This window comes from Pseudorasbora parva, chromosome 19 (assembly GCF_024679245.1).
Source record: "Pseudorasbora parva isolate DD20220531a chromosome 19, ASM2467924v1, whole genome shotgun sequence".
NCBI lineage: Eukaryota > Metazoa > Chordata > Actinopteri > Cypriniformes > Gobionidae > Pseudorasbora > Pseudorasbora parva.
In genome coordinates, this window is record NC_090190.1 from 42599007 (window position 1) to 42621934 (window position 22928).

Sequence of the window (22928 nt, forward strand, 5' to 3'; positions counted from 1 at the left end):
GATCATCTGTCCGTCATCGGCTAAAGCCCGCCCTGATGATCTCATTGGTCAGTTTCTGTTGATCATCTGTCCGTCATCAGCTAAAGCCCGCCCTGATGATCTCATTGGTCAGTTTCTGTTGATCATCTGTCCGTCATCAGCTAAAGCCCGCCCTGATGATCTCATTGGTCAGTTTCTGTTGATCATCTGTCCGTCATCGGCTAAAGCACACCCTGATGATCTCATTGGTCAGTTTCTGTTGATCATCTGTCCGTCATCGGCTAAAGCCCGTCCTGATGATCTCATTGGTCAGTTTCTGTTGATCATCTGTCCATCATCGGCTAAAGCCCGCCCTGATGATCTCATTGGTCAGTGTCTGTTGATCATCTGTCCGTCATCGGCTAAAGCCCGCCCTGATGATCTCATTGGTCAGTTTCTGTTGATCATCTGTCCGTCATCGGCTAAAGCCCGCCCTGATGATCTCATTGGTCAGTTTCTGTTGATCATCTGTCCGTCATCGGCTAAAGCCCGTCCTGATGATCTCATTGGTTAGTTTCGGTTCGGGGATAATTACTCCTCTATGGAGCGAGGCCAGACCGAACTGCCCGACCTAAAAATGTTGTGGGCGGGGCTGAGTATGGTTGGTATCCAGTAGGGCTGCACGATTTGGGGAAAATATATAATTGCGATTATTCTGGGAAAAATTGCGATTTAAAATGCGATTATTGTTATTAGTATTTTCTACAAATGAAAAGTGTGTGTATATAACATTTTGTGTTTTTATATTAATGTGACTAATAATAATTATTATGACTATTATTACTGCTAAAAATATTTTTAAAAATAAGAAATATTACCATTACAATAACATTTTCATAATTACAAATAAAAAAGAGTATGTCAGAATAAATATAACAATATAATACGAATACTAATTATTATTATTATTATTGTAATATTTTACAGAAAACTTTATTTTGACTGCTGGGTTACCTATTAATATGCAGACAGCCTATGACTAAAAAACATTAGAAAGGTCTAAGGAGTTATTGTAAAAAAATACACACAGTGTGTGTGTGTGTGTGTGTGTGTGTGTGTGTGTGTGTGTGTGTGTGTGTGTGTGTGTGTGTGTGTGTGTGTGTGTAAACAGTGTAAACAGAAGATAGAGATGCTTTGATTAAACATGACGACAATAAACACGACTGCAGCAAAATATGGTGTATTTGAGTTCTTCAAGCCGTCAAGGGTATTTTCATAATAATAAAGTGTATTATAATGCAGTGCTGATTGACATAGAATACTATAAAATAACGCCTCGTCTGCCTCACACTGATGAGAAGCCACATCAGCTCACACACACTCGACTGACGATAGGAAGTGAGGTAAAACATGTTATTAAACGTCTTTTGTTGAACAGGTTTATGAGCGCTTCACTAGTTTGTGAAGATGTTTGACTCGTGTTGCTTTTTCAAACGCTCGTTATAAGCGACTCAAACTCGCAGTCTTTCAGACGGAGCAGCGTTCATCACAGAGCCGCTCTTCGCTAACGCTGGGCATTTATTTATTTAATTTAAATCGCAGCCTTTGAGCTTTCATAATCGCACACAAGCCAAATCGCGATTGCGGTTCGATTTCGATTAATCGTGCAGCCCTAGAATCCAGGCTAGGAGTATTTATCTATCCAGCAAAACTCTCCTGTGCATTCAATGATGTCCCCAGAACTCTTCTGCGCATGCGTATAGGACGTCATCGAATTGTGAATGAAACCACCGCGCATGAGCGTCCAGTTCGTGTTGGATCTGATCCAGTACGTCATCGTGTTACAGACTGCAGCGAGGACTAGCCTATTACTTATTAGTTATGATGTTTTTGAATGTAAAAACCACACAAACATCATTAGTTGACCTCAGACAACAGTAAAAGATTAAAAAAGCCAGTTCATGACACCTTTAATTCCCCTGGAACACTTATTCACTGCAGTTGTGCAATTACATTACTGTGTAATTACTGTGTGTTTGTGGATCAGCTACAGTGGTTCAGACTGCAGGGTTGCTGAACGACTAAAGAAACGTTATCGGCGTGATGGTAGAAAACTGTACATTTCTCGTCTATAACCACCCACTGCAACTTATACCAATGATGGAAATAAGTGCAGTTACAATAGCAAAATATGTGGGTGAGCGTTGCTTTAATGTGACTACCGGTCTATTTGGTTGCAATAGGTAACACTTCAAAGTCAATACCAAATCAAAACTAGTTAGCAAATAATTTATAATTGAAAGAATTTAATGACATAATTTGGTTATTGTTACACTTAAAATAGTTACAAAACAGATGAATGAGATGATGAAAACTTTTAATCATACCCATCATGAATAGAATGATACCTGAGGGATACACTGTACATCAGTTCCACATGACTCAAACAATTAAACAAACAGTGGTGTGCACAGTTATAGTACAGTGACTTACTAATTATTTGTTTAGTTAACAGCCTTCATTTCAAAGTCTTCTGATTCTGATTCTGATTGAGATTCTATTTCTGTTTCTGGTCCTGTTTCTGATTCTGGAGCCCTTTCTGTGTTCTTGTGTTGAAGTCTGCATTCAGAAACTATAATCCAGGCCACAGCCAGAACCAACAGAACCACTATAAGCACTGAAGACACTAAAACAAGAAGAAACTGGAAAGAAGCTGGGAAGAAGGAAAGTGAGAATTTTTTAATATTTTTTATGTTTTGTTCATTTTTAAACTCATTGCCCAGTTTTACTTACTTGGTTCAGTTTCATCATTGATGTCGTTCAGTTTTCTCTTTGATTCTGTAAATGACATTTAAAGGTCAGTCGTTCAGTTTATCATCATCTGATGTTCAGATCATGATGTATCCTCACCTGTTTAAATGCTTTAATATTCACACACACATCACAGGACTAGTGCTGTACAGTATAATAGAGCTCAGACTAATAATCATCATTATTTTACTCAATTATAATCAATTCAGTTTCTGTTTGCCTTTGTCACTGTAAGTTGAGTCAGTTTCATCGCTAATGAAGTTGCGATGAACGACAAACTGCCGTTATAATGAAAGGTGACACTGTTAAAGGAGCACAACAGGAGCTCTTACTGTATCATGTCGGTGTCGTGTTTGCTGTTAGCTGTGGTGAAAGCATTTTGTGAGAGAAATAAAGAGTTGCAAAGTTCACTCGTGTTTATTCAGAGCTCTCAGATTAGAGGTCAGATCGGGCTGAAAAAATCAAGCCCGACCCTACCCGAGCCCAGCCCGACCCGACACATTAACTGTAATTATGAGCCTGAGCCTGATTTAAACCCGACCATTTTTCAATACGTGGGCGTTTTGATGAGAACGAGCCTGTAATGAGCAAAGCGCAGCGAAGCGGACCAGTGAGACTCATGTTAAAACCAAGCGGCAACCTCCCCCAGTTTCTCTTGAAGCCAATACGGAAGTAATGTAAACTGCAGTTCATCGTCTGGCCACTAGAGCGGCTCCAGAAGGAGCAGAATCTCATTGAACCCCATGTTAAAATGCCCAACTTTACAGCAGAATAAAACATGTTTACAGTCTGGGACAAATTGTGGTTTTGGCCTATACGGCTAATTTTGATCTTCATGACAACTCTGAGGGGGGTGAATTTTTTTATAACTCATTCGTTTACGTTATATAAAGCCTTAAAGTTCTGCATAATTAAGGGCGTGGTTACAAGTGGATAGCCATTTATCTGCCGTCTATAGTTATTGCGTCACCTCAGCTCCGCCCACATCCCGTCTTTTTGTCCATTTTCTGTTATCCGGGAGTGACGCGCGATGACTCGCTCACAAGATGGCGACGCCCAGCTCGCCCCTACTTTAAGCTTCAGAACGGCTTATCAGAATCCTATGGGTGACGTCACGGACACTACAGCCATATTTTCTTACAGTCTATGGTTAAAACTAACATTGATAAACTTAAATGAGTTGATAACATCGCTGTTTTCTCCACAGCGACTATACCACCGAATCCAATTTTGTTGCAATATTTTCATGTTTAACACTTGAAACTGCTTTGAAACAATCATCATTGTAAAACCGCGATATAAATAAAGTTGACTTGACTCCGCTCAATAATCCGCAGGCGGGCGCTCATGTAAACAGGTAAACTGATGTCTGCTCAAATCCAGCTCAGAAATTTATCTGTAGCTTACGTCATTCAGAAACACGGCTTCTCCTATCACTGCTATGCTGATGACACTCAACTCTACTTCACTCAACTCTACTTCACTCAACTCTACTTCACTCAACTCTACTTCACTCAACTCTACTTCACTCAACTCTACTTCACTCAACTCTACTTCACTCAACTCTACTTCACTCAACTCTACTTCTCATTTCATCCAGATGATCCTACAGTCAGTGTTCGTATCGCTGCCTGTCTGACAGACATTTCTGACTGGATGAAAGAGCATCATCTTAAACTCAATCTTCCAAAGACAGAATTACTTGTTTTCTCAACCAACACAGCACTTCATCAAAATTTCTCCATTCAGCTTGGTTCATCGATCATAACTCCATCAAGGACAGCCAGGAACCTTGGAGTTGTGATTGATGACCAGTTAAACTTCACTGACCACATTACTGCAACAGCCCAGTCCTGCAGATTTGCTTTATACAACATTAGAAAGATCAGACCCTTCCTATCAGAACAGGCTGCACAACTCCTGGTTCAAGCCCTTGTTCTCTCCAGACTGGACTATTGTAATGCTCTTCTGGCTGGGCTTCCAGCATCCACTATCAAACCCTTGCGGCTGATCCAGAATGCAGCGTCGAGAGTGGTCTTTAATGAGCCGAAGAGAGCGCATGTTACGCCTCTCTTCATCAGACTTGCACTGGTTGCCAATGGCTGCTCGCATCAAATTCAAGGCACTAGTTATCGCCTAAAAAACAACCACTGGCTCTGCACCAATATACCTAAACTCACTTGCTCAGACTTACACACCCTCCAGAAGCTTGCGTTCTGCGAGTGAGCGGCGCCTCGTGGTTCCATCCCAAAGAGGCATGAAATCACTCTCACGGACATTTTCCTGGACCGTTCCCACCTGGTGGAATGACCTGCCGATCTCAATTCGTGCTGCCGAGTCTGTAGCCATTTTTAAAAAACATCTTAAGACACATCTTTTCCATTTGCACTTGACCAATACAGAATAGCACTTACTGATCACCACAGCAACGACCAAAAGCGTACACTCCTGGATCATATCTACGTCTCTCATCCGGATTTGTGCCTTCAGGCGGGTGTGTTACATAGTAATCATAACTATCAGAATCCAGTGTGCTGTATATTGCGTACGTGAGTTTTTGTTGTAGATGGCTATTGCTGCGCGTTTAGCTAGAATACAAAACCAACCCATTGGGCCACTGAATCTGCATTAACGACAACAGCTGGGGCAACAGCCTTAGTCCTAATGGGTTGTTATCATAGCTATCAAAATCCAGTGTTCGGCATTTTGCGTACGTGAGTTTTTGTTGTAGGTGGCTATAAAAAAAAAAAAAAAAAAAATGTTGTGTCCTGTGCTAATTAATTGAGATTTCTTACAGCTCTTACAGGTTGTTGGCCTTGTCTGTTTCATTGCTTCTATTACTCTCCCCTTTTGTGTAAGTCGCTTTGGATAAAAGCGTCTGCTAAATGATTAAATGTAAATGTACTTTGTTGTTGCCATTAAACAATGTGTTTTTTCCTTCATTTTTATGTTTAAATATTATAATATTATTTTTACATATTTCATCTGATTATGATAAGTGAAAAGATGCGAGTGGGTCAGAAATGATTTTGGTGGTCATATTTAGTTTAATATTAAGTTTTGTTTTGTAGAAAGCATTTATTTTGTTTTGTTTAAATTGTATCTTAATTTTAAAAAGTTTTCTTAGGCCAATTGCCTGGATTTAATAAATAAAAAGCAAATAGCAGACTATAATCGCGAGGTGAAGTCGTGGGAGTGATTGCTTTCATTGCTCATGAACTGGAGCGCGCGTCTCATAAATAAACCCAAACTCAGCAGCTACTCGTCTCACAGACATGAGAAATATGCGTATAGAAAGCTTGAAATGACCACTTTTAAACGAAACGATTCGAAGATATTTAATTAAGCAGAGTGCAGTGTTGACGCGAGCAGCTCTTGACTGTTTATAACGCTGCGCTCCATCACTGCTCCAGCTGTGAGTTTAACACACATTTACACTAATCCTGACTAGTGCAATTTTGTAGCCGACACATTTGTTTCTTAGTTGTTGTATTAGTTCTTACTTTGCTAAAAATATATATAATTTCTGATTATAGCATAGCTTTCTGCTCACCCAATTAGACTAGTAAAGTAGGGTAATGATTAAAAAAACAAACGCTTGATCACGGGCCCGGCCCAACCCGACCCGAGGATAGTGCAGGGAAATCTCGGCCCGCGGGTCGGTTCGGGTCAGGTTCGGGCTCGGGCAGAGAATCTAAACTCTAGTGTGCGTGTGTGTGTGTGTGTGTCAGATCTGCTTCAAGGTCTTCATGATAATGTAGCATTTCTGTGTTTAGAATCCAGTATTACTGTAATCCTATTGTCTTTTATGAGTTTAATAAAGAGCTCAACAGGTCCGTCAGCTTAAACCTGCTCGGGCTTATTTCATGTAAACCGGGTTAGATCGCATCTTGAGCTGATGCTTAAAATCTGCCCCAGCCACTGCTACTGTATTACAAGAGTTCATTACTGAACCAGGGGCAATAATCATTTAAAATAATAATAAATATAAAAGTTTATATGAAAATAATATTTTAATGTTGTGTAAAATATTATAGACACAGTCACTGGATTGAGAGATTTATTTGTGAATTGTGATGGAACGATTGTATTGGAAGTTTACACACATTGTGCAGTTAATCTCCGTCGTGCATTAATGCGAGTGATGATGGATATTATGGGATGGCTGATGCAGCGCAAGAGATGCAGATCATTTGATCTTGACTGTTAAGAAAATTTAATTAATATTGTCACACAACAAATCTGCTTCAGATGACGTTGCTGGATCAGATCCAATACGTACTGGATGGTGGATCGTTAGCGACGTCATTCATACAGATCTTTGGATTAATTTATAATGTGTATGTGCTAGTCTTAATGTATGATCAATATTGTATATAGATGATGTTCTAAACTGTGTAGTTGTAGTACTGATAAATAGTTTTAAGTAATTATTGATGAATAAATCCACTTTTCATAAATATGATGCTTAAATTATCCTAGTTTCGCTGTACATGCATGCAAAACAGTTAAAATATTAATATATTCTGATCATATTTGCTGTTGAGGGGAAGGAAAAAATTAGTCAAGTAATTGTCTCTGTAATTTTAATCCTCAATGCAACACGATCTGTAAAGAACTTAAAATACCAGTAGCCTACACATTCAAGGGGAGATGCAAAACGTGTGTCCTGATGGCGTGAGCATGTTATTAATCGTTATTTTTGCGCGAGCGGTTTGAGTATTTATCTATCCAGTAAAACTCTCCTGTGCATTCAATGTCGTCCCCAAAACTCTACTGCACATGCATAAATGACGTCATCGAATTGTGAATGAAACCACCGCGCATGAGCGTCCAGTACATGTTGGATCTGATCCAGTACGTCATCGGGCTACAGGCTTCAGCCAGGACTTCTTGAAACAGAGGGCTAATATCACTATAGAAAAAATTATGACCGATATTGATTTTTTTATAACCAATGCTGATTATTTGCATGTTTATGTGTCGATAACCGATATATATAGAACCAATATTTACTTATTGTGTCATTTCGGTTTTGTACAATTACAACATCACTGAACTGAGTTTTTTAAACACTGTAATTTTTGCAGTTTCACTCCCTTACATACAGAACAAAACACATTTACATCAATAAATAGTCTGAATTATTTTTTTAAATACGGTGCAGACTTTTTAACATTAATGCTGTTTCACCTTTTTATTTATAAATACAGCCATATTAACAACAGGCAAAATACATTTATAAAGTCTAATGTTTTCAAATGAGAGTCGAGTCTATTAACTCCCCATAACTATGAGCATAAATATAAGCGTTCATTTTAAACTACAGTTTTAAAAGGTTATGTGTTTAATAGACTAAAGAGTGAATATTCTCTGGATTATGCAAACATTGTAAAAGCTGATGTATTCGCCGGTTTATTTCTTTTTCTTACGGAGTCGATCTCATCTAGTACGGTATCAGAATGATGTTTGTGTCCTGATGACAGAGCGCTGTTTTCATCTCTGCGTTTAACACACGTCTCTCGGAGATAGGCATTCATTTTCACGGAGCTGTAATTAATTTGATTATAAAACATTGAATTGTTATATAATGTTATATAGCAGACGTTAATATAATGTAAGGAGTTTTAAACGAGTCGGTCTTGTTAACATACGGTAGCCTGTGAGAGAACGGCTGAACGCGACTGAGAATAAACACAGAGAGACAAACAAGGTCGGCGCTTTTATTTCCAACAGGCTCTCATTCATGGCTGTTTTATTTTTTATTCATGTGAAGTTACGTCTTTATTGTGACATGACGGATTACCTGACCGACTCAGTGAGTTCATCTCTATCGCCAAGTTTAAACTAAATAACTACATATGATCATCTCATAACATCTTATTTGAGGTTATCTCAATTTTACATGACTGTTATGTTAAACAAAGTTGATTATTTAAGGGATGCTTTTGAGGTTATTTTACCTCTGAACACCGCTGTTAATAATCTCCCTTCAGACACAGTGTTTTAATGGCTTGTATGCAATTCTCAAAACGTCCACAAGATGGCGCCATTTATCGGGAAATAAGATATTTTCAAAACCGATACCCGATTATGGGAAATGCCTAAATATCGGGAATACAATATATCGGTCGATCACTAGAAAAAATGCCTTTTATTTCTAAGTTATGACATTTTTTTATGTAAAAAACATACTAACAATACAAGTACACCTCAGGAAACATTATAAAATAATAACTAAATCCATGCCATTGGACCTTTAATAAATAGAGAGAAGCAGAAATCATGATTAAAATATGATTGATTGATCAATAGAAGATCCAACTTCAGCTCACCTGTGTTTACAGAGATCTCATCTGAGGAGAAACACACACACACACACACTCATCATTATTATAATGCTGTCAGTCAGTCAAAGCCACACACACAGATTTAGGATTGGGAGATCAAATGTAATTTTAAAAAAAAATCAGCTTTACCGTGAATATGAAGATGGTACGTCCTGCTGAGCCGCTTCGTCTCTGTCTGATCATTAGTGTAATAGACGCTCAGAAAGTATTTCCCAGCATCCCTCAGTGTCAGATTCTTGATGATGACGTCACATGATCCTTCTCTAAACACTCGGCCGGAACAATCTTTAGTCTCACAAATATCAATGACTTCTGTCTGATTGCTTAAAACAATATACACAATCTTCTTGTGCTCAAGGTGACACGGCAGGATTACGTCACCTCCCTTTAGTCCTGTCAGAGGTGCAGCAGTGGATCCTGCAAATACAGACAGTAAAATATCCATTCAGTACAAAGTGTCAATACTGAAAAATACATGTGGTGTTTCTCTCCGTAATCGAGGCCATCATTAAATATTCTTATTTTCAGAATATGTCAGAATATGAGTCTGATGCTCCAATGGGCTGTGATTATGAGGCGTGTGTCAACCGAATCAGGAAAGACATCAATTGGACAGACCGACAACCTGTAATATACTTGAATAACTGGAGGAGACATCACAGGTTTAGGAACTTAACTGAAGTATCAGGCAGTGTAGAAAATACAACTTCATTTGGCCATAGTCGGAACTTAACTGACCCAAACACATATTCAATCCCTCAGAGGGAAAAACAGGAGCGCCCTCCCCAGCCTTGGGTCTCTTAAAGGAGCCTACTATTGCAAAGGTCCGTCAAAACATTACACAACCAATCAGAGCAACGAAGCGACGTCAACAGAGCTCAACTGCACTGTTGCCAAGTCCGCGTTTTGCCATGTCTGTGGGTTGAAGCGACTATTATGTGATATATAGACCTTGGCAACCTTGCCAAAAGAACACACATTTTACCCTCCAAACATCTTTTTTTTTTTTTTCAAAAATCAAGAATGTAATGATAAACAGAGCACTTCCCAACATGATCATCATTTCTGAGAGAAATAGTGAAGGTGATGCAGATACGAACAAGCTCTCCGTTTAGGATTAGAACAAATATAACCCAAGCCCCTTTGATGGCGTGATGATTACGCTACTGTTGATCATCCGTCCGTCATCGGCTAAAGCCCGCCCTGATGATCTCATTGGTCAGTTTCTGTTGATCATCTGTCCGTCATCGGCTAAAGCCCGCCCTGATGATCTCATTGGTCAGTTTCTGTTGATCATCTGTCCGTCATCGGCTAAAGCCCGCCCTGATGATCTCATTGGTCAGTTTCTGTTGATCATCTGTCCGTCATCGGCTAAAGCCCGCCCTGATGATCTCATTGGTCAGTTTCTGTTGATCATCTGTCCGTCATCGGCTAAAGCCCGCCCTGATGATCTCATTGGTCAGTTTCTGTTGATCATCTGTCCGTCATCGGCTAAAGCCCGCCCTGATGATCTCATTGGTCAGTTTCTGTTGATCATCTGTCCGTCATCGGCTAAAGCCCGTCCTGATGATCTCATTGGTCAGTTTCTGTTGATCATCTGTCCGTCATCGGCTAAAGCCCGCCCTGATGATCTCATTGGTCAGTTTCTGTTGATTATCTGTCCGTCATCGGCTAAAGCCCTCCCTGATGATCTCATTGGTCAGTTTCTGTTGATCATCTGTCCGTCATCGGCTAAAGCCCGCCCTGATGATCTCATTGGTCAGTTTCTGTTGATCATCTGTCCGTCATCGGCTAAAGCCCGCCATGATGATCTCATTGGTCAGTTTCTGTTGATCATCTGTCCATCATCGGCTAAAGCCCGCCCTGATGATCTCATTGGTCAGTTTCTGTTGATCATCTGTCCATCATCGGCTAAAGCCCGCCCTGATGATCTCATTGGTCAGTTTCTGTTGATCATCTGTCCGTCATCGGCTAAAGCCCGCCCTGATGATCTCATTGGTCAGTTTCTGTTGATCATCTGTCCGTCATCGGCTAAAGCCCGCCCTGATGATCTCATTGGTCAGTTTCTGTTGATCATCTGTCCGTCATCGTCTAAAGCCCGCCCTGATGATCTCATTGGTCAGCTTCTGTTGATCATCTGTCCGTCATCGTCTAAAGCCCGCCCTGATGATCTCATTGGTCAGTTTCTGTTGATCATCTGTCCGTCATCGGCTAAAGCCCGCCCTGAGGATCTCATTGGTCAGTTACTGTTGATCATCTGTCCGTCATCAGCTAAAGCCCGCCATGATGATCTCATTGGTCAGTTTCTGTTGATCATCTGTCCGTCATCGGCTAAAGCCCGCCCTGATGATCTCATTGGTCAGTTACTGTTGATCATCTGTCCGTCATCGGCTAAAGCCCGCCCTGATGATCTCATTGGTCAGTTTCTGTTGATCATCTGTCCATCATCGGCTAAAGCCCGCCCTGATGATCTCATTGGTCAGTTTCTGTTGATCATCTGTCCGTCATCGGCTAAAGCCCGTCCTGATGATCTCATTGGTCAGTTTCTGTTGATCATCTGTCCGTCATCGGCTAAAGCCCGCCCTGATGATCTCATTGGTCAGTTTCTGTTGATCATCTGTCCGTCATCGTCTAAAGCCCCGCCCTGATGATCTCATTGGTCAGCTACTGTTGATCCTCTGTCCGTCATCGGCTAAAGCCCGCCCTGATGATCTCATTGGTCAGTTTCTGTTGATCATCTGACCGTCATCGGCTAAAGCCCGCCCTGATGATCTCATTGGTCAGTTTCTGTTGATCATCTGTCCATCATCGGCTAAAGCCCGCCCTGATGATCTCATTGGTCAGTTACTGTTGATCATCTGTCCGTCATCAGCTGAAGCCCGCCCTGATGATCTCATTGGTCAGTTTCTGTTGATCATCTGTCCGTCATCGGCTAAAGCCCGCCCTGATGATCTCATTGGTCAGTTTCTGTTGATCATCTGTCCGTCATCGGCTAAAGCCCGCCCTGATGATCTCATTGGTCAGTTACTGTCGATCATCTGTCCGTCATCGGCTAAAGCCCGCCCTGATGATCTCATTGGTCAGTTACTGTCGATCATCTGTCCGTCATCGGCTAAAGCCCGCCCTGATGATCTCATTGGTCAGTTACTGTCGATCATCTGTCCGTCATCGGCTAAAGCCCGCCCTGATGATCTCATTGGTCAGTTTCTGTTGATCATCTGTCTGTCATCGGCTAAAGCCCGCCCTGATGATCTCATTGGTCAGTTTCTGTTGATCATCTGTCCGTCATCGGCTAAAGCCCGCCCTGATGATCTCATTGGTCAGTTACTGTCGATCATCTGTCCGTCATCGGCTAAAGCCCGCCCTGATGATCTCATTGGTCAGTTACTGTCGATCATCTGTCCGTCATCGGCTAAAGCCCGCCCTGATGATCTCATTGGTCAGTTACTGTCGATCATCTGTCCGTCATCGGCTAAAGCCCGCCCTGATGATCTCATTGGTCAGTTTCTGTTGATCATCTGTCTGTCATCGGCTAAAGCCCGCCCTGATGATCTCATTGGTCAGTTACTGTCGATCATCTGTCCGTCATCGGCTAAAGCCCGCCCTGATGATCTCATTGGTCAGTTACTGTCGATCATCTGTCCGTCATCGGCTAAAGCCCGCCCTGATGATCTCATTGGTCAGTTTCTGTTGATCATCTGTCTGTCATCGGCTAAAGCCCGCCCTGATGATCTCATTGGTCAGTTACTGTCGATCATCTGTCCGTCATCGTCTAAAGCCCGCCCTGATGATCTCATTGGTCAGTTACTGTCGATCATCTGTCCGTCATCGGCTAAAGCCCGCCCTGATGATCTCATTGGTCAGTTTCTGTTGATCATCTGTCCGTCATCGGCTAAAGCCCGCCCTGATGATCTCATTGGTCAGTTACTGTTGATCATCTGTCGGTCATCAGCTAAAGCCCGCCCTGATGATCTCATTGGTCAGTTTCTGTTCGGGGATAATTACTCCTCTATGGAGCGAGGCCAGACCGAACCGCCCGACCTAAACATTTTGTGGGCGGGGCTAAGTTCGGCTGGCATCCAGGCTAGATGAAAGTAATAACAATATTGGATGTGCCACATTTTAACATTTCAGATCTTGATGACATTAGTATAATTCTGTCTCAGATGTGTCAGTGCAGTTACAGTGAATTCCTGAACAATGTTTATTAATAAATGACCTGCACTGATAAACCAGTGATGATGGGATATGACAATCCACAAATGTCCACCAAAGTCACTTGACTGAGCGGCACGACAGACAACCTTTAGAGTAACTCCTGGAACTGAACATCAATAATAGTTATAATTTATCAACACAAATGATACTGACCAGTGGCGTAACTTACTAATGATGGGCCCCAGTGCAGGCTATGCAGTTAGTTTAGGGTCCAAATTGCGCTATTAAGTAATAGCTTACAAACATGCATACCCCTAAGATATTGGCTGTTTATCATTACTTATAAAGCAAATATTAACACCTTACTGCATGGCCATACTGTACATGCATTAATCATACCCAATAATGTAGGCAGGTTTATAATAACCAAGATCCCAAATGTTAGGGGGTTCTAACATGGTCCCCCGAGAAAATCTTGATTTCTATGGTCTACATATGAGCATTTTAAGATGTTCTTTTAAGATAATCTACTTACTTAATTTACTATTTATCAAAGTTTTAAGTTTATTAAAATCACAATATGAACACATTCAATACTAATCTTATGCCCAATACAGGCTGAAAAAGCTGAGTTTAAAAAAAATATATATTTATTGAATGTTAAAAATAGAATTATATTAATTTACAATATATACACATTTATTATTAATCTTATGCCTAATCTGATGAAAATGGCTTTGTTAATATTTCTTGTTCGTTAATTAGGCCTACATTATGAATCACATAGGCATATTTCCAGTTAAAAATGTCTAAAAATTAGACACAACAAGTTTATTCATTTGCCTAAATATTTTTTCTTTTGATTAACATTTCTGACTTAAAGCAGCAGCTGTCAAACATGAATGTTTAGTTTAGCTGCATTTATCTTACTTGACGTTGAGTTGCGCTCCTAAAAAAAAATTTGCGCTCAGCCTCAGCAGTTTCTGTGTGCCCATAAAGCCCGCCTTCTCTGATTTGATTGGTTTTATCAAATATTTTGACATTGACGAGCGGTGACAGACCAATGACGCTCAGATTCACACACACACACACACACACACACACACACACACACACCTCTGCTTCTGACGTGCGCTGCGCTCTGCTCAGAGCCGCTACGGATTGGAGAGACAGGCTAAAAAACGGGACGAAGCCCACATTTCGGACGTATTGTTTCGGTGATGAAAGTCTTTCGGCCAAGAATGCACCGAGAGAATGCACATGGTCCATTTTCGCCTGAATATTTGATGCATCCCTAATTAAAATAATTAATAATAAATTATATTATGGGCTATTATTTAAACATAAATATGAAACTAAATAGGCTACGGTTTCTTTAACCCTCTGGCTGAAGAACGTACCGGCTGTTTTTCCCCCTCACGAGTCATGACGAGGGATAGCCTATAACTCGCAATACTCCGTAATTTTTGGCCATACAGATAAATGTGAGACATAATTATAAACTATAAATTGTCTACTTTTATTTGTGTACACTCACATAACAACAAAACTTTGTGCTTTAGTAAAATAAATAAAAAAGGTGCGCTTTCTATCTGCGAGAATCTGAAACTCGGTGAATACATGACATAAACATGAACGTCTAATGAAAGCTTGAAATCGCTAGATTTAAATCAAATAATTCACATTTTATAGTGAATTGTGGAGCTCACTGGCATAGAGCGGAATATCTAGCGCAGCGTCACGCAACTGTGCTCCGCTCACATGCTGAAAAAAGGTGGTCAGTAGCCTATTCTAAGCGTGACGGTAGAGCACCGTGTACAGCCGTGTGAAATCTGAAACAAGTGCTTTTCATTTGAAATGTAAGTGTCACAATATTCTGTGGAGTCACTTTGTCGCCAGGGGCCCGTTTGCAATGTGGGCATGGGCCTGTGTGCGCTGCGGGCCCCCCTGCCGCACGGGCCCCAGTGCAGCTGCACTGCCTGCACTGTCTGTAGTTACGCCCCTGATACTGACCTCTATAACTGATGAAGCCACACAGAAACAGCTGAAGAGTCATCCATCTGAACCTGAGGAGAAAACACAAGAGCTGGTAATATCACAGACACACACACACACACACACACATTTATACAGGGAGAACACACTTTCCGAGGATAGTCCTGGTTTTTGGTGTTCTATCCCCGACTAGAGCTGTCCCCAAAAATGTCCCAGTTTTACAGCTCGTTCCAAACAACCTGCAGATATATATAAAGCGTCCAACCAACACACAGCAGCTGCTGGTTATTAGATCAATCGTGTAGCGATTATTTTCACCAGCAGAAGGCGCGATATCGATACAGTTGTAATGGAATCAATATCTTAATTTAAATATCTCTCCTCTACATTCATTGTACTTTGCTTGTGTCTTCTACCTCTACAATCCTGAGCAAAATACTGCTTTCACCTCCTGACCCACTTTACTCCTCTTCCTCTTCCTGCTGCGAGTCGTTGTTGTGTCGTCACGTGACTCACTGACACAAGACGCCGAGGAGCAGCGAGAGTTGAGTGAAGCTGAATGAGGAGCCATTTTACGGCACTAAATGATAATACTGCAGCTTGTGATACGTGTAAATAGAGCATTCGGTACTGTGGCAACACTACAAACCTATACAAACAGTTAAAAAAGGCTGTAAAGAATGAATTCTACTGTGCCTAATAACTAATCATTTTAACATTAAAAAATATTGCCTAAAGAATTGATCATTCATTCACCTCAGAAATAATGACATACTACTCTCCCTTACACAAAAGTCTTTTTTAAAGTAAAAAGTATCGTATCGTATCGGTATCGGCAATACTGGCTCTATATGTAGGGCTGGGGATCGACTCCTCTTTAAGAGCCCTTTTCAATCCTACACAGTTCAGCATTCACTTGTCTCTCACTCACTAATAATGACTGAAGTCTATTTAATTTCTGCAAAAGGTTCTTTTGAACAGTTACCAGTTAAAAATAAAGTAATTCAGCGTTTATGTATTTTTCGTCATTGCGGGATGACGTCACTAGAACGTAATTCTAACAACTTATTTTTATGCTATGAAACGTTCGAATAAAGCCATATGTGCACGCATATCGCTGATTATTACCACACCTTTTATTAACGTAGGTTATAGTCTTTATTGTCATTGTTTCCTTATGTGATCCTCTGGACAAGTTTACTACATTTTGCACACACATAATTTTAAATCGATTCAGGCTTTCGTAGATAAGACACATTTAAATTAGGTTTACTTTACCTAATCAAATGAAGTTGTGTCGAAATGTGTTCAATCAGCCTAATATATTTAAAACTGAAGTATGCTTTGCAAGGGACTGCGCTAGGAGAGAAAATGTACGGCTTAAAGTGTTATTTGATGTGTTTTTTAGTAAAGGGAAAGATGTTATTAGTTCATGTTCGTGTTTAATGTTCAGTTATGGTGGACATTAAGAGGAGTTTCTCTAATATTGTGGTTACCATTATGCAGAAGTGTGTGTGTGTGTGTGTGTGTGTGTGTGTGTGTGTGTGTGTGTGTGATGGGTAGGTTTAGGGGCAGTGTAAGGGGATAGAAAATACGGTTTGTACAGTATAAAAACCATTACGCCTATGGAGAGTCCCTGTAAACCACATAGACCAACGTGTGTGTGTGTGTGTGTGTGTGTGTGTGTGTGTGTGTGTGTGTGTGTGTGTGTGTGTGAGCCTGTTTATGTGGTTTATGAGGACACAAATTTGTATAACTACATGGGTATTACACTGATATTACACTATAAATGTGGTTTATTCAAATGGCCTTAAAAACATAATAAATGATGTTTTTTTGAGAAAGTAAAAATGCAGAATGTTTCCTGTGATGGGTAGGTTTAGGGGCAGTGTGTGTGTGTGTGTGTGTGTGTGTGTGTGTGTGTGTGTGTGTGTGTGTGTGTGTGTGTGTGTGTGTGTGTGTGTGATGGGTAGGTTTAGGGGCAGTGTAAGGGGATAGAAAATAAGGTTTGTACAGTATAAAAACCATTACGCCTATGGAGAGTCCCTGTAAACCACATAGACCAACATGTGTGTGTGTGTGTGTGTGTGTGTGTGTGTTGTATTGGAAGGATGTGGTACTGGGATTTGTTGGATGTAAAGGTCCATTTTTTTGTAATTAATCGGATCTTGTTACTCGCTACATCCCACATTCATAAATCTAAATATCTAAACGCTGATTGCTTATTTTTGTGAAAAAAATTGAAAAATACCTCTTTTCAGTTATATTATCTGAGAACAAAAAAGCCATAAAACATTATTTGCAATTATTCTCCTTTTTCAGTGTCATGTAGCTCATAATTTATTATGTTTAATGTATACCATTCCCTTCAGTTTGTTTGTTTTTGTATTCTGTTGTTATTTGTTCTGACGTCTGTATTGTTTTGAGCATCATAACTTTTTTCTATCATTATTAAAACGGAAGTGGCACACAAACACACACACACACACCCACACACAAGACTATTTTACCGAGGTTATGCGTTGAGGAGGCAATCTTCACGCATGTATTCAAATGACCAGTCAAACTCAATAAACAGTTTTTTATAAATAATGTCAGCCTATACAGCCTATACATATAAATGTAGTAATTTGAAAAACACATGAAGATAAAGATGTCGACTCGTTTCCGCAGCATGAGCAGGTTTAGTTTCCCACAAACAGAAACACGGCAATAGGTCTAACGTTATAACTATTATAACACACCGATTCATATTTAAAAACATGAAAACTTACATGGCAGGAGTCTTGTGTTCATCAGGTGTCAGAACTTTATAATCTACAGCATGTTTGGTAAGGATGATGGGTAGATCGACACACGTCTCTCAACTTTCACAAATCTTCCCGCAGTTTCTCTTTAACTTTAAGACAGAAGACGGATGCGACTGGTGGCCACTAGGGACGCTATTTTTATTTTTATTTTATTTTTATTGCTGATAACAGAACCATACAAACAAGGTATACATCACATAATATCGACTACAGCAATAATACATGAGACAACCACAGAAAAGATGTAAAAAAGCTAAATTAGAAGAAGAAAAAGAAGAGGAAGATGAGGGCCATTACATCACATGTTCACATGAAGAGATCAGAGCTAGGCACACTGGCAGAAAAAAAGTACATTTGCTGTCACTGGGGCGGTACCTTAAGGTATAAAACCGAAAAGGTATACCTTTAAGGAACTAACTCACACTCTTAGAGTACAGATATGTACTTTTTAAGGTATATGTACCATTTAGGGTCACAAAGATGTACCTTTTCCCTTTTGTACCTCAGGGAACCGCCCGGTGACAGCACTGTACCTTTCATCTGAGAGTGCAGTGCTAATCCTAACAGTCCTTATAGCTTTCTTATTAGTTGATACAGAAATCACATTTAAATAATTTTCCATTTCCTTTAAGAAGACAGAGAAGACAGGCTTAAAGTTTGTAAATTTACATTTGTGAATGTAAATTTTGCTTTGGAAAAAGATTAACTTAATAGCAAAACAGATATTTTGGTTTGTGGGGTCTGAGTCAAAATACCCAAATATAACGTTCCTCATGAGAAGCCTGGTAAAATGTTACACTTGACCGATACAGTAATATCCTTCCAGAGCGTCTGAGTATAATGACATGACCAAAATAAATGAACCAGTGCTTTAAGTGCCCAAAAGAAGTGCCGGTACTCTATTATTATTAGTGCTTGCGGTAGCAAGGCCTCACTATTGTTCTCCACCATACTTATTATTATTCTTCAATCAGCGTAGCGATTCACGATTCGGATCGCGTGTCAAACTGCCAAACTGATCACATCGGCCATCACTATATAAGTCGTTATTTAGTGTTTTTGCGCACTAACTCTATTCTGGCCTCTTCATCAATGATTGTAGAGCCGCTGTAGTGAGATGGGCTTTGTAACGACGTCTTTAGTGCCTTTATGGGCAAATTCCTCTGTCCTCAATCTTTTCAACACACTCCCCTTTTGTGTGTGTGTGGAGCAGGAGTCATCATCAGGGAACCAAGAGGAAAGCCTTCTTCTTTTCTGTGTATAAATATTGGGTCGAGAGGCGAGTTTGTGTCAGACTGCCCGCAGAAGCCTCGCATAGGGCTGCGTAGGAATGTGTAAATCAGGGACAGCTTTTACCCAGAGCTCTGTATGCTTCAAAAAATAATATAAATATAGATAAGATTACTGGTCAGCCAGTGAGGCCAGATCATGCAGAGCAGGGGCAAGAGGCAAGAGGCATTTATTTGTCATTTGCATAGTTAACACTGGGGAAAACTGGCCATTGAAATGCTTGTGACGAGGCTCAGACATACAGTGACAATAACAAGATATAAGACATAGACGTACATGGAAAGCACTGAGGTTCTTGAGTGACTATAGTAGCCATAGACAGAAAGACATGGACTGAGCATAATATGCAACCCAAGGAACAGTTACAATAAAGGTAATCAGTGTTTAGAGTGTACATAAGAAGTCCTGAGGTGATATTATGGTTACTGGGGTAGAACGGTGTCTAAAATGTCTTTGTAAAGTGACGTAAAGCTACATGGAGGAAAATAAAAGTGGCAGTGCAGATGCAATAAATAAACTTAAAGGGTTACTTCAGCGATTAGCATATGGCTTTGTATCAGGAGAAACCCTGGAGTATATTCAAATGATTGTGCTTTCCCCCCTCATATCCCCCTGAGACGAGAGATTTATGCATTTTATTTCCGGAAAAATTCCTCCTATGATGCAAATTGACGATATTTGCGTCATCGGAGGAATGTTTGCTGACCTTATGATTTTTTGAACCCGCTCATGAGGATGGAGATCACACTCACAGCTCAGCTCAGCTGCAGGCACTCATTTAAACGGAGATATGGTGAGCAATGGAAGTCTTCTAACATCTCAAATTAATTTCTATGAAAGTTAAGCTTGTAAAGGCATGAACTGAAACGCGCCAGGCTGAACTGGCGTTGTGAATGTATGCCGCGAGTGTAGTGGCGATTACCTCAGCTCATCACAGGAGCTCATCAGCTCATTTATCTCATTCCTGCAGTTAGTGCTCAGTGCTGTGAGACTCGCGCGGCGACTCGATTGTTATATTGAACACACACGTTCAGTTTTTAATTGTAGTGTCTTCTCTAACTCAGTCACTGTAATCCAGTAGCGGTGGCTTTGGGAATGGCACAGGGCAGTGAATTGCCATTCAGGCTTTTATTTCCTCTCGTCTCGATTTTTGTAATGTATTGTACACTTGTTTAAACAAATCCTCCATGGACAAATTGCAAGTGGCACAGAATGCAGCTGCAAGACTTTTGAATAAGACCAACAGGCGAACACATATTACACCTTTACTTAAGGCTCTACATTGGCTTCCAATTAGTTTTAGAGTACAGTTTAACATTTTAACCATTACTTACAGAGCCTTGCATGATCAAGCTCCCTCTTATATCCAGGATATACTGCATGTATACAATTCTGGTCGCTCTTTGAGGTCTTCAGGCCAAGACCTTTTAACTGTTCCTAGAACACGTTTTAAAACGAGAGGTGACCGAGCCGTCTGTGTAGTGGCTCCAAGGCTCTGGAACGCTCTTCCATTAGCCTTGAGAGCTTTGGACTCTGTGGAAGCTTTTAAAAAACACCTTAAGACACATCTTTTTAGACAAGCATTTAATTAGCAATTATGGTTTTGTATGTTTGTGTGTATTTATGTATATTTCTATGTTATGTGTATATCTTTTATGTGTATATTTTAATTTTGTAAAGCACTTTGTGACCTTTTCTCTGTGAAAAGTGCTATGGAAATAAAGCTTACTTACTTACTTAAAAAAGAAAGTGGCAGTGCAAGTACAATGAAAGTAGACAGAAGAGCAGCATGTATTCCGTTTTTTTAGATGGAGGACAGCTGATTGTGATGAATCGGGCAAGTTCAACCACGACATTACCCTGCAAGAGAGACAATCTCCAGGGTACCTGAAGGACTTTGTGGTTAAATGGTAAAACTGAGTGATTTCTACGGGGCAGAATAAACCCCACACTCAGTAGAAGGCTTGGGCAGTCTACCACACCTTCTTAGTTCAGCTTTTCAGTTCATGTGCTTATTGTTCTTGAGTTGAGCTGCCCCCTTGTGGTGAGGCTGTGGAAGTGGTAAACGCTTTGAGAGCACATGTCAAGTTACAACCACTTAACTCTACACAAACAACTTGGATGTTTAAGTCATTTAAAATTTAATTGTATTAAATTATCTGAAAAATGAATTGAATCTTGTATATAATCTTGTACATAATTTATTGATCAGTCTTGCCAGTACCAGTAATAAATGTCTAATACCGGCCATGGAACGGCATGTACATTCTTTCATGGGCAAAAATATAAAATATACAAATATATAATCTAAATGCATTTTTTTTAATTATTAAAAATAATAGTCAATAGAGAAACATCTTTCTAATCCTATTGTACTGTCCAAAGATAATTGTGTGTTGCATGTGCACTGTCGCTGTGCAATTACAGCTTTTTGTAAAGAAAATATGCTGAGAACTAAATAATTACTAAAGAAAACATTTAAATATATAAATATTTATTATATAAATATCTCAGCATATGGCATTTCACATTAATTCTTCACAGTTAAAAAAAAATACAAAATAAGAAAATTGCATGTAAAAAAGTGTAACTTGGTTGAATTGAGAATATTAGTAAAGGCATCCGTCATGGGGGACTGAATATAAAAACAGTTTAACAAAAATACTAATCTACTTTTGGTCATAAAGCTCTTCTGGTCTTGAATTGAGGTCCTCATGCTTCGTGTTTCAGGTTTTGTAATGCCGTATGTGTAAGATGAGATGAGAAAGCAGCATATAAAGTGGCAGTAAGGGTGGCAGAGAAAGACGGATATAAAACGAGTGTCTGCGGTCATGAACGGTAGAGTTTCAGTGGAGAACAGTGTTTGGCTCTAGCAGATGATTTGTCGAAAGCTGTCTCGGTTCAGAGTCTGCATCCTTCCAAGGCCGATTGTCCCTGAAATGTGGCCTTCGTTTCGTTTGCTAACCCAGAATTCAGTGCAATAAGGTCAGCCGCAGAAATAACCCCGTCCATCCCTTTACAGCGCTGATTTATCACTGCGTGTCTTTAGTCAAACTGGACAGGAGTTTTTAACGTCATTAGAGGGTCTGCACTGCACGCTGTAGTAAATCTGGCTGGTTTTATATAGCTTATGCTCTGAACACAGTTTATATGGTCCATTATCTCAGTTCCTCGAGGATCCAAAGGCAGAAGGTCAGCAGGATCAGGAGTTTGTTACAGCGGTTCATATCGGCATCATCTGGACCTGCAAAACAAACAGAATGTGCATGAAGTCCTGCACCATATTCCTGCTCATTTAACATTAATATGATTACATGTGCACCAATAATGTGATTATTTCCAATACTCGGAGTGAGGACACGAGCAAACCTCTTTACATGCAGATATTGCTCTGATTATTCACTAAGATTTGCGGTTTATTTTGGCTTTAGCACCATTATTGTCATAACACAATGCAAAGCACAAAGGATGAAGTTATTTGGCACGGTGTACTTTCATTTGTTCGTTTTCAACATGAACCGGCATACACCACGCTTTACTACAGTAAAGCTTAAAT

General features: G+C 40.1%; 1 protein-coding gene across 1 annotated transcript; it reads right to left on the reverse strand.

The window, feature by feature from the left end:
* Positions 1 to 2244: 2244 nt before the first annotated feature.
* On the reverse strand, positions 2245 to 18178 carry LOC137047818 (uncharacterized). Its single transcript, XM_067425705.1, has 6 exons — positions 18047 to 18178; positions 15291 to 15343; positions 9249 to 9536; positions 9105 to 9125; positions 2752 to 2796; positions 2245 to 2671 (listed from the first exon to the last, which is right to left on the reverse strand). Coding segments are annotated over exons 1-6 (618 nt in total). The 5' UTR covers positions 18049 to 18178; the 3' UTR covers positions 2245 to 2462.
* Positions 18179 to 22928: the final 4750 nt, after the last annotated feature.

Bases quoted from the DNA above. Each gene is read 5' to 3' on its own strand.
- LOC137047818 (XM_067425705.1), bottom strand. The intron at 9,126-9,248 runs GTAAAGCTGATT...GTTTCTCCTCAG, and splicing joins GTACCATCTTCATATTCACG to ATGAGATCTCTGTAAACACA. The intron at 2,797-9,104 runs GTGAGCTGAAGT...TGTCATTTACAG, and splicing joins TGAGATCTCTGTAAACACAG to AATCAAAGAGAAAACTGAAC.